The sequence below is a fragment of the Dromaius novaehollandiae genome, chromosome 22 (genome assembly GCF_036370855.1).
Source record: "Dromaius novaehollandiae isolate bDroNov1 chromosome 22, bDroNov1.hap1, whole genome shotgun sequence".
NCBI lineage: Eukaryota > Metazoa > Chordata > Aves > Casuariiformes > Dromaiidae > Dromaius > Dromaius novaehollandiae.
Genome location: NC_088119.1, coordinates 9,784,016 through 9,796,250, shown reverse-complemented (window position 1 = coordinate 9,796,250; position 12,235 = coordinate 9,784,016). Strand labels below are relative to the sequence as shown.

Genomic DNA, 12,235 nt, shown 5'->3' with positions numbered 1-12,235 from the left:
TACGGTTATCGGCTCGCCTGCGCGCTAGACCCGACTCTCGTCGAGTAATCGAGAAGGTAAATGCAAATCAGGTATCTCCACTCCCAAATTAAAGGCAATGTCAGAGTTATTTTGATTTTTTTTACACACATACTCAGGAATGTGCTTCCTCCTCCTCCTCCTATGGGATTGTTTCTAAATCGGGATCATTTGTGGTTGATTATACATATAGTTTAACAAATTATTATTATCAAATTACTCAGATTTTGCCATTTGAACCACAAAAAAGCAGGGGAAGACTAAAAGCAACTTTTCATGTGGGAGACAGACGAGGCTTGAAAGGGAACAGCATGCGCTGCAGAGCTGCAGCTTCCCTTCCCCCCAAAAGGTTTCCGAGGTAACTGTTTCCCCAAAATAAGCCTCCTGAGCAGGGAGTTAAAATCACTTAGTCCAGCCTCCGTGGCTTCACTCATTTCGCTCGAGTAGCTTCAGGTTTATAAAGAAATAGAGGGGACGGGACAATAGAGCCCCGGGCTGGGTAGGGTTTTTTTTTTCCTCTTCCCCCTTCGGAGGCAGAAATCTGCAATCTTCCTTTTGGGAAAACCTCGCCGGGTTTGTAATGCAGGAGCGACCTACCAAATGCCGAAGAAATCTCGGGACTTAAAGTTTGAAATAAACTTAAGCAGCGCGCAAAGGCATGCGAAAGAATTCCCCTTTCCCCCTCCTTTTCTTTCTTTTTTCTTTTTTTTCTTTTTAAAGGAGATTTTGGAAGAAAAAGATGAGAAGTGAATACGGAAAGCGTGTGAGTAAAAAGGAATATACGTATCTTTGCCTTGCTTTTATTCGTACTGTTGCTCGTGTTATCGTTGATACTAGGCTGCAGTCTGTGCTCGCTCGAGATAATAAATATAGTAATTGGCAATTAATAAGCGTTCCATTTCGGTGTGAATGATGAATTGTTACAGAGTCGATCGTTTTGAACAACTCGCTAAGAGTAAAATCCTTCACGGTTTATTAAATATATACGTACACACACACACCCATCCCAGAGGAATTAGATAAATTTTGGAAAGCACAGAAACACCTCTTAAAACGAGCCTTCACGAACACGGTAAAAATGGATCCAGCGCGAAACAAAGCAGAGGCACGCTGAGAGCTGCTACGCGAAGGTTCTTAACGGCGTTAAAATCACCTCGGAAAACGGCGTATTTAAAAAAAAAAAGAGGAGGGGGGGGGGTGTTGTATGTGGCTGTGTCTATTGTGTGCGGCTGTGTTTCGCCACGGTTGCAAGGGGTTTTCACCGCGAGCGGGAGCGGTCGCGGAGGCCCGGCCGGGGCTGGAGCCGGGGGAGCCGGGGCCGGGGCCGGGGCCGGGGCCGGGGCCGGGGCCGGGGCCGGGGCGGGCGGCGCGGGGCGGAGGGCGCCGCGGCCCCGCGGCTGTGAGGCTGGCGCGGGGGTGCGCGTGAGAAATGTTGGGGTTTTGTGACATCACAAGGCGCGAGCGCCCAATCAGCTCGCGGGTCGCCGGAATGGCTCGCCGGGGTGTTTCCTCGGCTGCGCCGCGCCGCGAGCGGGGCCCGGGGCCGGGGCCGGGGCCGGGGCGGTGGGAGCGCCGCGCTCCGGGCGCCTTCCTCCCCTCCTCGCAGCAGCCCCTCCGCTACCATTTTTTCCCTTCCACCCCCTTGCCGGTAGCTTTGTTTGCTTAAGCACCTCAGTGGCTTTGCACAGCAAAGGGGGGTCTGTGCTTGTTGATTCCTCCCCCCCCCCCCCCCCGAAAGAGATTATTTTTGAAGTGGAAGGTGGTGTGCGCGTACGCGGGGTGGGAAGTGGCAGGGCAGAGCCTAGAGGATGCAAGATGTTTGACTTCTGTATTTTTCTTTCTTTCTTTTTTGCTGGGGAGGGGGAAGACGAGGAGTCAAGCCCCAGTACAGGAGGAGGAACGGGGTGTTTGGAAGATGTTGCAAACCATTGACTGGAGCATTTGAAAGGGAGATCGACTGCTTTGGCTTTTTTTTTTTTTTTTCCCTCCCCCCTCCCCCACCTCTCCGGAGGGGTAGGGATGTGTGATCAGGGAGTGGAAACAAATATGTCCTTATTTTCAATGCCCCCTTTGAAAGAGACAAAGTAAATGCTCCTTGCAAAATGTTCCTGACCTGCGAAGGGACCTTCGGAATTGTTCCAACCACCATGGATTACAATGGGGAAGCCAGGCCGGGGGATTTTCATGCTGGCTATCAAGAAATCGAAGGGATAAACTTGGGATACTTACAGATCAATGGCACCCAGATGTTTGCATTGGCCCAGGTCCTCAGCGACCTGTTTAAGGATATCCCCAGGACCACCATCAGCAAGAAGATGGAAACCTTAAAGATCAAGAGCCGACGCTGCGATCTCAAGGAGCTCCGGACCCTCAAAGCCATCAACTCCGTGCCCACCCGCGCGGTGAAATGCTCGCTCATATCCAAGGCGGACCTGGAGGCTCTCTGCACCTCCTGCAAGAGCCTCAGCCCCCGCAGGAGGAAGAGGAAAAGGAAGAGCAAGAGGAGGGAGCAGCTGCTGCTGCCGGACCCGGGGGAGCTCTTCGCCTGCCCCCGGCCCCAGCTGCTGCCGCCCTGCCGAGCCGGCGCCTGCCGCGGCCCCGCGGCGCCCGGGCGCCCCAAGCTGCCCCCCGGCTTCGGCAAGGCGCGCTCGGCGCCGGCCGCGCTGCTGCCGCCGCCGCTGCACCGGGCCTTCCCCGGCCATGAGCGGGCGCCGCGCGCCGGCAGGGGCCTCGGCCTGCCCGGCCGCGGCGGCCTCTTCGCCGGCGTCCTCGGCGGCGGCCCGCGGGAGCTGGCGCTGCTCCGCGCCGCGGCCGCGCACCCCGCCGCGCCGCCGGCCGCGCTCGCCGAGCCGGGCGGCCGCAAGCGGGGCCCCTGCTGCGCCCAGGGGCTCTTCGCGGCCCAGGGGGGCCCCGGCGCCGCCAGGAAAGGCCGCGCCGCCGCCTTCCCCGGCTCCAAGCGGCAGGGCACCTCCGCCGGCTACTCCAGCGACTCGGACTCCAGCCTGGACTTCGGCGGGTCCAGCCCCGCCACCTCCAGCGACTCCTCGGAGGAGGAGGAAGAGGAGGAGGAGGAGGAGGAGGAGGAAGGGGACACGTCGTGCAGCAGCGAGGAAGGCAGCTCCTCGGAGTCGGAGAGCAGCTCGCTGTGCAGCGGGGACTCGGTGCAGAGCACCCGGTACAGGCAGGCGGCCCTGCCCCGCTTCCAGCCGCAGCCCCCCCGGGAGCCCCCCGGGGACGAGCGGGCCGCGGAGCCGCCCCCGAGCGCGGGCAAAGCCCTGCGCCCCGACCCCGGCCTCCTCTTCCTCTCGCAGCAGCTCTGGGCCAGGACTTTGCGAGCATCAACTTTGGAAAGTTTGAGCCCGGCTCCAGCGCTGGGCTCGGGGGCCCAGCCGCAGCCGGAGCTGTACGCAAAGCAGGAGGCCTCCCCTTCCTCCTCCTCCTCCTCCTCCTCCTCCTCCTCCCCCCCTCCCTCCCCGAGCAGCACCCCTGGGGGGGATCCGCAACAAAAGCAGGGCGGCTTTGGGGACGCGGAGCCCTGCGCCAAAGGGAAGGATTTGCACAAAGATGCCTCGAACAATAGAGCCTCGTTAGGCCCCAGCGACCAAGCGGAGAGGCCGAGCGCAGCTTCGGCCGCGCGAGCGGCTTCCCGGGAGCCGCCGCCGGGCTCGGCGCCTCGGCCCGCGGCGCAGGAGCCGGCCGGCAGCCCCGGCCCGGGCCCCCCCGGGGCCGCGGCGGAGCCCAGGAGGGAGCACTTCGACCGGCTCATCAGGCAGTCCAAGCTGTGGTGCTACGCGAAGGGCTTCAACGTGGACGGGAAAAGTTTGCGCCCCGGCAGGACGGAGCCTTGCAAAGCCGCAGAGCTCAAATGCGCCGGTTCCAAGAGCGCGGAGAGCCCCGGCACCTTGTCAAACAAAGCTTTGAGAGGCAATGGCTCGGAAAGGAATGCCAAGCGCAGACGCCTCGCCAGAGGCGCCGAGGCAGAAAGGCAACAGAGCTGCTCTAAAGGGAGGCCACAAAAGGCTCAGAGGAGGAATGCCAAAAAGGGAAACACGCATTGCAAACGCCTCGGCAGCGCCGGGCCAACCCCGCCTCGGAATTCCTTCAGCCTCATGGGCAACTTCCCGTGTATTCCCTCCCTGGTCGTGGGGGAAGATGGGGACCTGTGTCCTGCCTCCTCCCTGGGCGTCAAAAACTCCTGGGCTCTCTCCAAAACTCACCCGCTGTGGAGCTGGCACCTGGGGGGCAACGCCATCCCCGTGCCCCCCAGCCTCAAATTCCGGGGCTGTGGCCTGGAGGATCTCTAAGGACAGCGCGCAGCCCGCAGCAAAGGTTTCCAGCAGCGGGGCGGGCCCGGGGCCGGGGCCGGGGGGAGCGGGCCCCGCCGTCCCGCGGCCCCGCCGGGCTCCGGGCCGCCGCCTCCTCGGCGCGGGGCCGCTCGGCGGAGGAGCCGTGCGGGGGCCGGGGCGGGGGGGGCACGGCTGTAGCTGGGCCGGGGGAGGGGGCTCCGTCCGCGTGTGGGTGCGAGGGTCCGATGTGGGTTTGTCGACGAGTTTAGGGTAAAACACGCGGCCGAGCCCAGGCGGCGGCGGAGGAATGTGCCCCCCCCCGCCCCCCCCCCGCTGCAAAACGCGGTGCTTTGCTCCGAGCGGGGCGATTTGGGGGAAAACGCGCAGCTGCAGGGGGAGGCGGAGGGCTGCTGCCGGGGAGAGCGGCCCCGGCGGGGGAGCGTCGCCCCTGCCCCGCTCCTCGCCATCCCTCCCTTCCTGTATGCCAAAAAAAGCCGAAATTAGGAAAGAATAGATCTAATTTCTCCCCTTCCCTCCGTAAATGCATTGGATTAAACTAATAATAATCACACGCAGAGAGAAATAACGATGTCATATAGCATAAACACTCCTTTTCGGTCAGAGTCAATCCCACCAAAATTGGGAGCAGCTATTTCAAATAACTGCATCAATAGTAATGTAATGTTTTCTGTCTACTTAAGAGGCAGGAAGAAAATACAAACTTTAAAAAGACCAGGAAATTCTGTTTGCTAAAAGAAAACAGGAGGCTTTGAGAGGAAGTTATTTGAAACTGCTGCATGTATATTAAAAAAAAAGTGAGTTGTTTGCTGGATAATAACCCCAACTCAGATAGCCTAAAGGTAGCAGGCCTGTAAAAGCTTTATGGGCACGAGAAATAGGATCCAGGAGCATTAGCAATAGAGTACAGATGGACGATTTGATCCCTCTCGAGCTCCGAAGTGGAATGCGGGGAAGAATGCGCAGGGAATGTCTCTCTCCTCTGTGAAGGAAATAATATCCCAGTTTAACTTTTCTTACAAACCAGTGTTTTTGTAACTGGCTCTTTTGACTATTTCTGATGTGATTTCCACCCCACTTTGGCATCAAAGCCTGACGGGCTCTCTGAAGTCGGCTCTGTTTTGGAAATGTTAGGCAAATCAAAGCTCATGCGGGTTTTTTGGGTTTTGTTTTTTTTCTCCCCCTTCTTTTCAACAGAAAATATTTGCAGCCCGAGGCCGGGCGAGCGCTGCCTGGGATCACGCCGTGCCCTCCGCTTCGGCGGGTTGCTTGGGGAATTTCTGTTTTTCCTCCGCAGCCCCCTTTCCCCCTGGAGAACAATCGGCCCCCACAAAAAAATCCTTCGCAGTATCCTAGGAAAGGAAAAGAAAGGAAAGAAAAGGAAAAGAAAGGAAAGGAAAGGAAAAAGGAATCATTGCAGAATTGAAAAGAAAATATTCAGCTCTGCACGGCTGATTTTGATTTTTGGTTTAATATCATTAGTGGGTAAAAAAAAAGGACATTTTTAAGGCCAAGCATATTTCGTATCTATTAAGCAATGTTTTTCTTGGAGCTGTTGAATTGTTGCTAAAAGCAATGTTTGTTTTAGTCTGGTTTTTAGCGGGCTTTTTGGTTAGCTGAATTTTTTGTTTTCTTCGCCCCATCTCCCGTTCCTCCCGTGTTGAGCAGAAGACTGGGATTTCTTCGTGTCTCTGAAATGTTCAGGTTTTAGCCGTAGCCGCGGACGGTCACCAAAACATCTCCGCGCGTGTTCGGGGTAGAAATACCTTTTCTTTCGCGGCCACGTCCCACTCGCGGGCCGCCCTCAACAGCTGCTCTGCAGCAGCCGCGCTCGCTCCCTCCGAGGCGGCCGCGCAAATCCCGCAAACGGAGGCTGCTTTTTCCTGCGGATTCCCTGCAAACCCGCCGCCGCGGTGTCCCCGCGACCCGCGCAGGGGATTGCAAGGAGAAGGGAAGGGAGCGGGAAAAGCGACCGGGCCGAGGGGAAAACACCCCCCGCCGCTGCGCCGGCAGCGCCCGCGCTGCCCTCCGCGCTCCTCAGCCAGCGGGTCCGGAGGGCGGAAAATGCGATTTTTAGGGGAGAAAAAAAAAAAAAACCCCGCGGAGGTTGGGGGAGCTGGTGGCTGCCAGCGGGCGCGCAGGGGCGCGGGGCTGAGCTGCTCTGCTCGGCTCTGCTCTGCGCGGCGGCCCCGCAGCAGGGCTCAGGCCGCGCACCGCAACTCAGGAATATTTCGCCGGGGAAATAACGCCGCGGGCAGCGCGGGTGCGCAGAGCTGCGCCGCGGGCCCCCCCCCCCCCCCCCCCCCCCCGTGTATCTCTGCGTAGGCGCGTGGGTACGCGGGGGCGCACGGAAAGCACAGCTCTTCCCAGGCGCGGTGTGCGTGCACACACACGCGTGCACACGCTATATGCACGCACATATTTATCTGCTGCCGCGCGGATAAGTGCGCGCGTGTGTGTATATGGCTGTATATAGTGCGGGGGGGGGGGGTAGCAGGGCTGTGAATACGATACAAAGATACCTCAAAACTTTCCGCACAAACACACCTTGAACGGCTCCTCGAGCAGCAAAACATCCTGTTCGCAGCAGCAAAAAATAAAAAGAAAGAAAGAAAGAAAGAAAAAAAATCACCCCGATTGTTCTTAAACAGGTTTCAAAGAAATTGAGCGATCCGGAAAAACAAAGTAATCTTCCTCGCAATCCCCCGCTGAAAGACTGCTGAGGGGAGTGGCGATGCCCGGAAAGTGAACGGGGAAAAAAAAGAAAACCCAAACTGTTCTCTGAATTAGCGTGTTTTGGACTTGAAAAATGAACAAACACAACCGGTAGTTTGTTGGAAGAAGCAATACCTCTGTAAGAAACAAAGAGCTGAGAGGAGGGGATGGCTGGAGTGCTCCAAACTAGTTCTATTTTTGAGCAAAAAATCAACTCGCATCACCAAAATAGCATAAAGGATATAAAGGCACCTTTTTAATTACATTAGTGACATTGCTTTATTTCCAAACGGGTGCAAAAGAAGCAAAAAATGATTTTTTTCATAAAAAAATGTTTGTGTAGGTAGAAAAAAAATGAAAGTATCTTCTTGTAAAAATAAAACTTTTATGAAAGGGGGCTGCTTTTAAAAATGCAGCCAGCTTCAGACTCAGGAAAATCTCAGCTTGGATACAGCGTGGTGCTTTGTAATCCTGGTTCGTAAGGGTTTATTTGGGGCTGGGGGGGGTCAGGGCCTTGTGGCGGGCAGGAGCCCGGGCCGGGGGCCTGCGGGGCCCACTCCCGGCGTCTGTCGGCGTCTGGCAAAATAGGGAAGAAGCGGAGCAGTTTGCATTTGCTTGGATATTTTCATCATTACAAATTTGCATCCCTCTATCCCAGTCCAGCGGGTTTCAAGCCGTCGGTCACTCTGTGGGTGCTTCTCCGCTGGACGCGGGATCCAGGGACGTTTCTGCCCAGGGATAATTTATTCTCAGCGGGTGCTGCGTGCGCGGAGGGGGGGATCGACATGTGGCCACTGTCGGCAGGCGCTGCCCCACGGCCCCCGCGCCGGCCCGTCCGGCTGCCGATGCTGCAGCTCCCGGGGCTGCTCCTGCCTCGTGCCCCGGCCCGAAACACGTGTTTAAAAATATCCACCAAGGGGAGGAAAGAGCTGTTGCTCTTTCCAGCCGCATATTGGGTTTTTCTGTTTAGATTTACTGTACCTTTATTTATTTGAAGTTGTTGTAAGTATATGACTATGAAAGTGTTAATTCCTGCGTGCAATATGGAATCTAGGCTGAGAAATAAATACGTTTTTTACAGAGCTGGCTGATCCTTGCCCTGCGCGCGTGCCGGGCGGGCTGGGGCGTTCGGGCGCGCGGGGCTATTTATAGCGGTGCCCGGGCATCTGTGCACATCTGGCTGCTGTGGTTATTGACGGGGCCCCGGCGCTGCCCGCAGCTCGGGACCGTGTGTGCGGCTTGCGGCTGCTGGGTCGTGTGCTCGTGCGTGCGCTCAGGGTGTGCGTTCGGCTGTAGATGAGTACGACTGTCGCAGCCGGACACTTGTGCGAGGCGACACGTGTTCGTCCTTCGTATGTGTGAGCGTGTGATCGACTGTGCACGCGTGTGCTCGGCGGCTTCACGGGGGTGCAAGCCCTGCTCTGGGCAAATTTCGCCTCAATGAAATATTTTTTCCTAAACATTTAATCGGAAATCAATAGCTACTTCCGTCTAATTTGTAGGCCAGACGCGAGTGCCCAGAGACTACTCCCCATACATGTGTTTCTATTTTGAGGGCCTCAAGAGTTAGTGCCCCTGATGGAAAGAGCACTTAAGATATATTTTTAATTCTTTGCCATGGAAAAACTGCTGAAGACTGAACAATCTCGCTGGAGCGGCGCTGGGAGATTTAGCTCCAAACACACACAAAAATGCAGTACAGAACCAGCAGCCCGAAGATTAAAAGTGGATTTTGTCCGTGCAATGTGCTGGGAAGGGCAGGAAGCACCGTGTTTCAAACGGGAGTTGGGAAAGGTGAAATTCTGACCTGGGAAATGGTTATCCGGGTCCTTCAGTCAGAAAGACCGTCTATCCAAAGCCTGGAGAAATGCAAGGAGAAATGCAATGCCTCCCCAGGCAGGACCTCATTAGCGACGATTAATAACTACGTATTGCTCGATAATCACAAAATCATCTCATGACCTCGGTTCTGCAGGAGGCCAGGTAAAAATCCCCTCTGCCCTTCAAAGGAGTGAAATCCGGATTACGCAAGAACGCGGCCATGCAAATCGCACACGCATCGTTCGAAACCTCTTTCCAGCTTCTGACAACGTGTTTTTCTTCCCTCCCATTTCTGGCACGGAGGGAAGAAATCAAAGTCAGAATTACTCCCATTTAGAAATATTTAAGATTTCTGGAGGCGACGGGGAGTCGCCCCGAGCCTGGCACAGCCCGGGCGACGCAGGGCAGGATGCCGCCGAGCCGGGCCCCGGTGGCGGCGATGGGATCGGGTCGAAGCGCAGCCAAACGCCCCTGCTCTTATTATTATTATCTTTTAAAGCAGGCAGCTTAATACCGGTGTTAGGACGAGCTGGCGGGGGGGGGGGGGGGGGGGGCAGCGGCCCCGGGGCTGCCGCTCCGGGGAAACCCGTGGAGCAAGTGCGGGGGGGGGCTGGTGGGAGAGGGGAGGCAGCTCCATTTATTTAGTTTAGTGTCAGGGTGTTAATGATAAATTAGATAGCAGAGGAGGGGCTCGGTAAAAGAGCAAGCTGTGAGAAAAAAAGCAGCGTCGCCCCCCCGGCAGCGGGCCGGGCTGGGGGAGGGAGGCAGCGAGGGTGCCGCCGGGAGGGGGTGAGGGATTAAGTGTCACTAAAGGCCTTTCATTTACCATGTTTACATGCAGTCAATAGCAGAGAATGGACAAGGGTTTATTGTGAGTTATGAGGCTCTTTCTAACTCCCATGTTATCAATATCTCCCTCTTAAAAAAAAAAAACCCACAAAAAAACCGATTTTTTTTTTTAAAGAGAAATGGTCTGCGAACCTCCCCGGAAGGCAGCGCGTCCCCCCGCCCGGCAATGCGCCGCGCAGGAGCCTTCAGCTGCTACGTATAAATCTAAGGGCTCAATAGGTGGGTTTATGCTTTTAGCAATTGGAAGAAATTGCCCTAAATGAGGCCATATGGGAAACTGTGCTCGTCCTCCCCCTTCCCCAAAACCAGGGGGAGGATTTCGCCTGCCCTTTGTCGGCGACGGAGGTTTCGGGGCAGGATGCGGCCCGGCCCGCTCGGCTCCCCTGCTCCGGGCCGGGCCACGGGGGTCCCTTATCCCCGGGCCACCCCCGAGGGCCACAACCCCGGGGGGACCCCCAGGGGCTCGTCCCCTCGCTGCCCTGGGCTGGCGGCGGGGCTGCTCCCCCGGGAGGCTTTTGGGGGTCCCCAAGGGTCGGGGGTGATGGCGACCAGGGGAAAGCCCCGTTTCACCCAAAACATCCCGGCCTGATGGCCGCCGTGCCCAATCTCTGCTCCCTCCGGGGCTCCGGCTCCTCCACACCCCGGGACCTCCCGCGCTCGGGGCGTTTGCCTTCATTTCCCTCTTTCCTACGGTTTTCCACACCGGATTGGCCCAGCCTTTCAATCAGCTGGCAATGCTAGCAACTGCCCGGGCAGCTGCTCGCAATTAGCCATTCGTTACAGTGGTTAAAACCCCCCAAATAACTGAGGATGCTGCGTAGGAAACTTGGGATCCTGCATTAAAATGGTGTGTCACAAAACTGCGATGATCCATCGGGATCTGCTCCGACATCTCTGCTCCCTGAGCAGTGCGCCGGGTCCGAGGCTTCGAGCACCGCGCTTCGCCGTCTGCGGCTCGTAACACGCCGGAAAGTCCTCGACGTGCAGTAAAGGAATAAGCCAAGGATTATTTTGAAGCTGTTCTTTAACCTTTCTCAGAGGTTGCTTTGGGGAAAATGGAAAAAAGAAAGGGGAAATAACAAAAACTTTGCTGTTAGATTTACGTTTTTATGTTCTTAGCTCTAACTGTTTTTTTGTGTTCTTAGCACCTCGCTTGCACGCTCACGGACGCCGTGGTTGCTTTTCCCGGTGAAACGCCGTCGGCAGACGAGGGAGGAGAACCGAGCTCCCCGCGTCGGGAGCAGGAGGCTCCCCAGGAGCCCGTGGGATGCGTGAGCCGGCGACGGCCCGGCAGAGCGGGGGGAGCCGGTGGCGGGGGCTCACCAAGGCGTTGCCCCTCCGAGCTGGGCTGCGAGCGGAGCGCGGGGTGATGCAGACCCCTCTCCCCAGCCCTGCTGTGTCCAGCCTGGCTTTTTCCACCTGAACCAAGGAGGTTTTGGGCGAAATGGAGTTATCCTGGAGTTATCCTGGACTGCGGGCACCCAGGATTCATCGCCTCCGCTGCTGCTCGCCGCGCTGGGGCAGCGCTCGGATGTTCCCTCCGCTCCCAACGGCAAAACCGTGCAATTGCTCGTGGGAGTGGGTGGAAGCCTGCGAGGGGCCGGGGCCGCGGCGAGCTGCTCTCCCGGCGTGGGGCCCCGGCAGCGTGGGAGCGAGCGTGTGCGATCCTGCACCGGGTCGCCCAGCTCCCACCTCGCTCCGAGCGTGGCTGCGGGCCCGGCCGCGGCTTGCTGCGGCGGAGCCTCCTTCCCCTCGCTTCCACCCTGCAGATAACCCTGACTCCGTATTTGCATTTTCCCTCCTAATTCCCATTTATTCCAGGCTGGATTCCCTGCCCCAAGGACAGGGAGCTGCACACGGGAATGTGGCTGCGCTGCCGGGGCGCCCCGGGCCGCGTCCGCTTGGATGGAGCTGGGGAAGGAGGTGGTCGAGGCAGCAGCGCTCGCTGCAGCGGGTTTGGCCTGGCTCAGCCCCGGGGGGGGGGAAAGAGATCAGCCGCATCCCTGGGGGGGACCGAGGCCGGGCAGGATGCAGCCCTGGGGCTGCTGCAAGGAGGGTGCCTCCACGCTGCTCCCCGGGCAGGACTCGCCGTCCCCTCCGGGGGCTTTGGGGGGTTTCTGCGGAGGTGGCAGGGCCCGAGGCGGCTGTTCACCTGGGGGCTTCCCCGGGGTGTCAGCTTTCGCCTGTCTCTCCCTAAAATCTCGGTGGTGTGAACTCTGTGAACCCTCGCCGAGAACAGCTGGGCTCCCCCAGCTGTGGCCCCTCCAGCTGTGCAGCCCGGGGGGGCCGGGGGGCAGCGCCTCTCGCTTGGACATGGGCTGCCCAGCAGCATCCTCGCCGCTCCTCCGGCCGGCCCCGGGCCCCGCGCGGCTGGGTTCGGTCCCTTTGGTCCCCTTTCCCTGGGAAAGGCTGCCGGTGTGAGCCCCGGGGGCCGGCACCCGAAAAGGGCTCATTTCTAAGCATTTCCACAACTTGCAATATCTTACTGCTGGTTTTTAATTACGTATTTGTAGCGGGGATTCTTGTCT

At 58.0% G+C, this 12,235-nt stretch overlaps 1 protein-coding gene across 1 annotated transcript; it reads left to right on the top strand.

The window, feature by feature from the left end:
* The first annotated feature begins 391 nt into the window (after window positions 1-391).
* On the top strand, window positions 392-8,117 carry EPOP (elongin BC and polycomb repressive complex 2 associated protein). Its single transcript, XM_064524684.1, has 2 exons — window positions 392-781; window positions 1,879-8,117. The coding sequence occupies exon 2, from the start codon at window positions 2,121-2,123 to the stop codon at window positions 4,320-4,322; it is 2,202 nt and encodes a 733-aa protein (XP_064380754.1). The 5' UTR covers window positions 392-781; window positions 1,879-2,120; the 3' UTR covers window positions 4,323-8,117.
* Window positions 8,118-12,235: the final 4,118 nt, after the last annotated feature.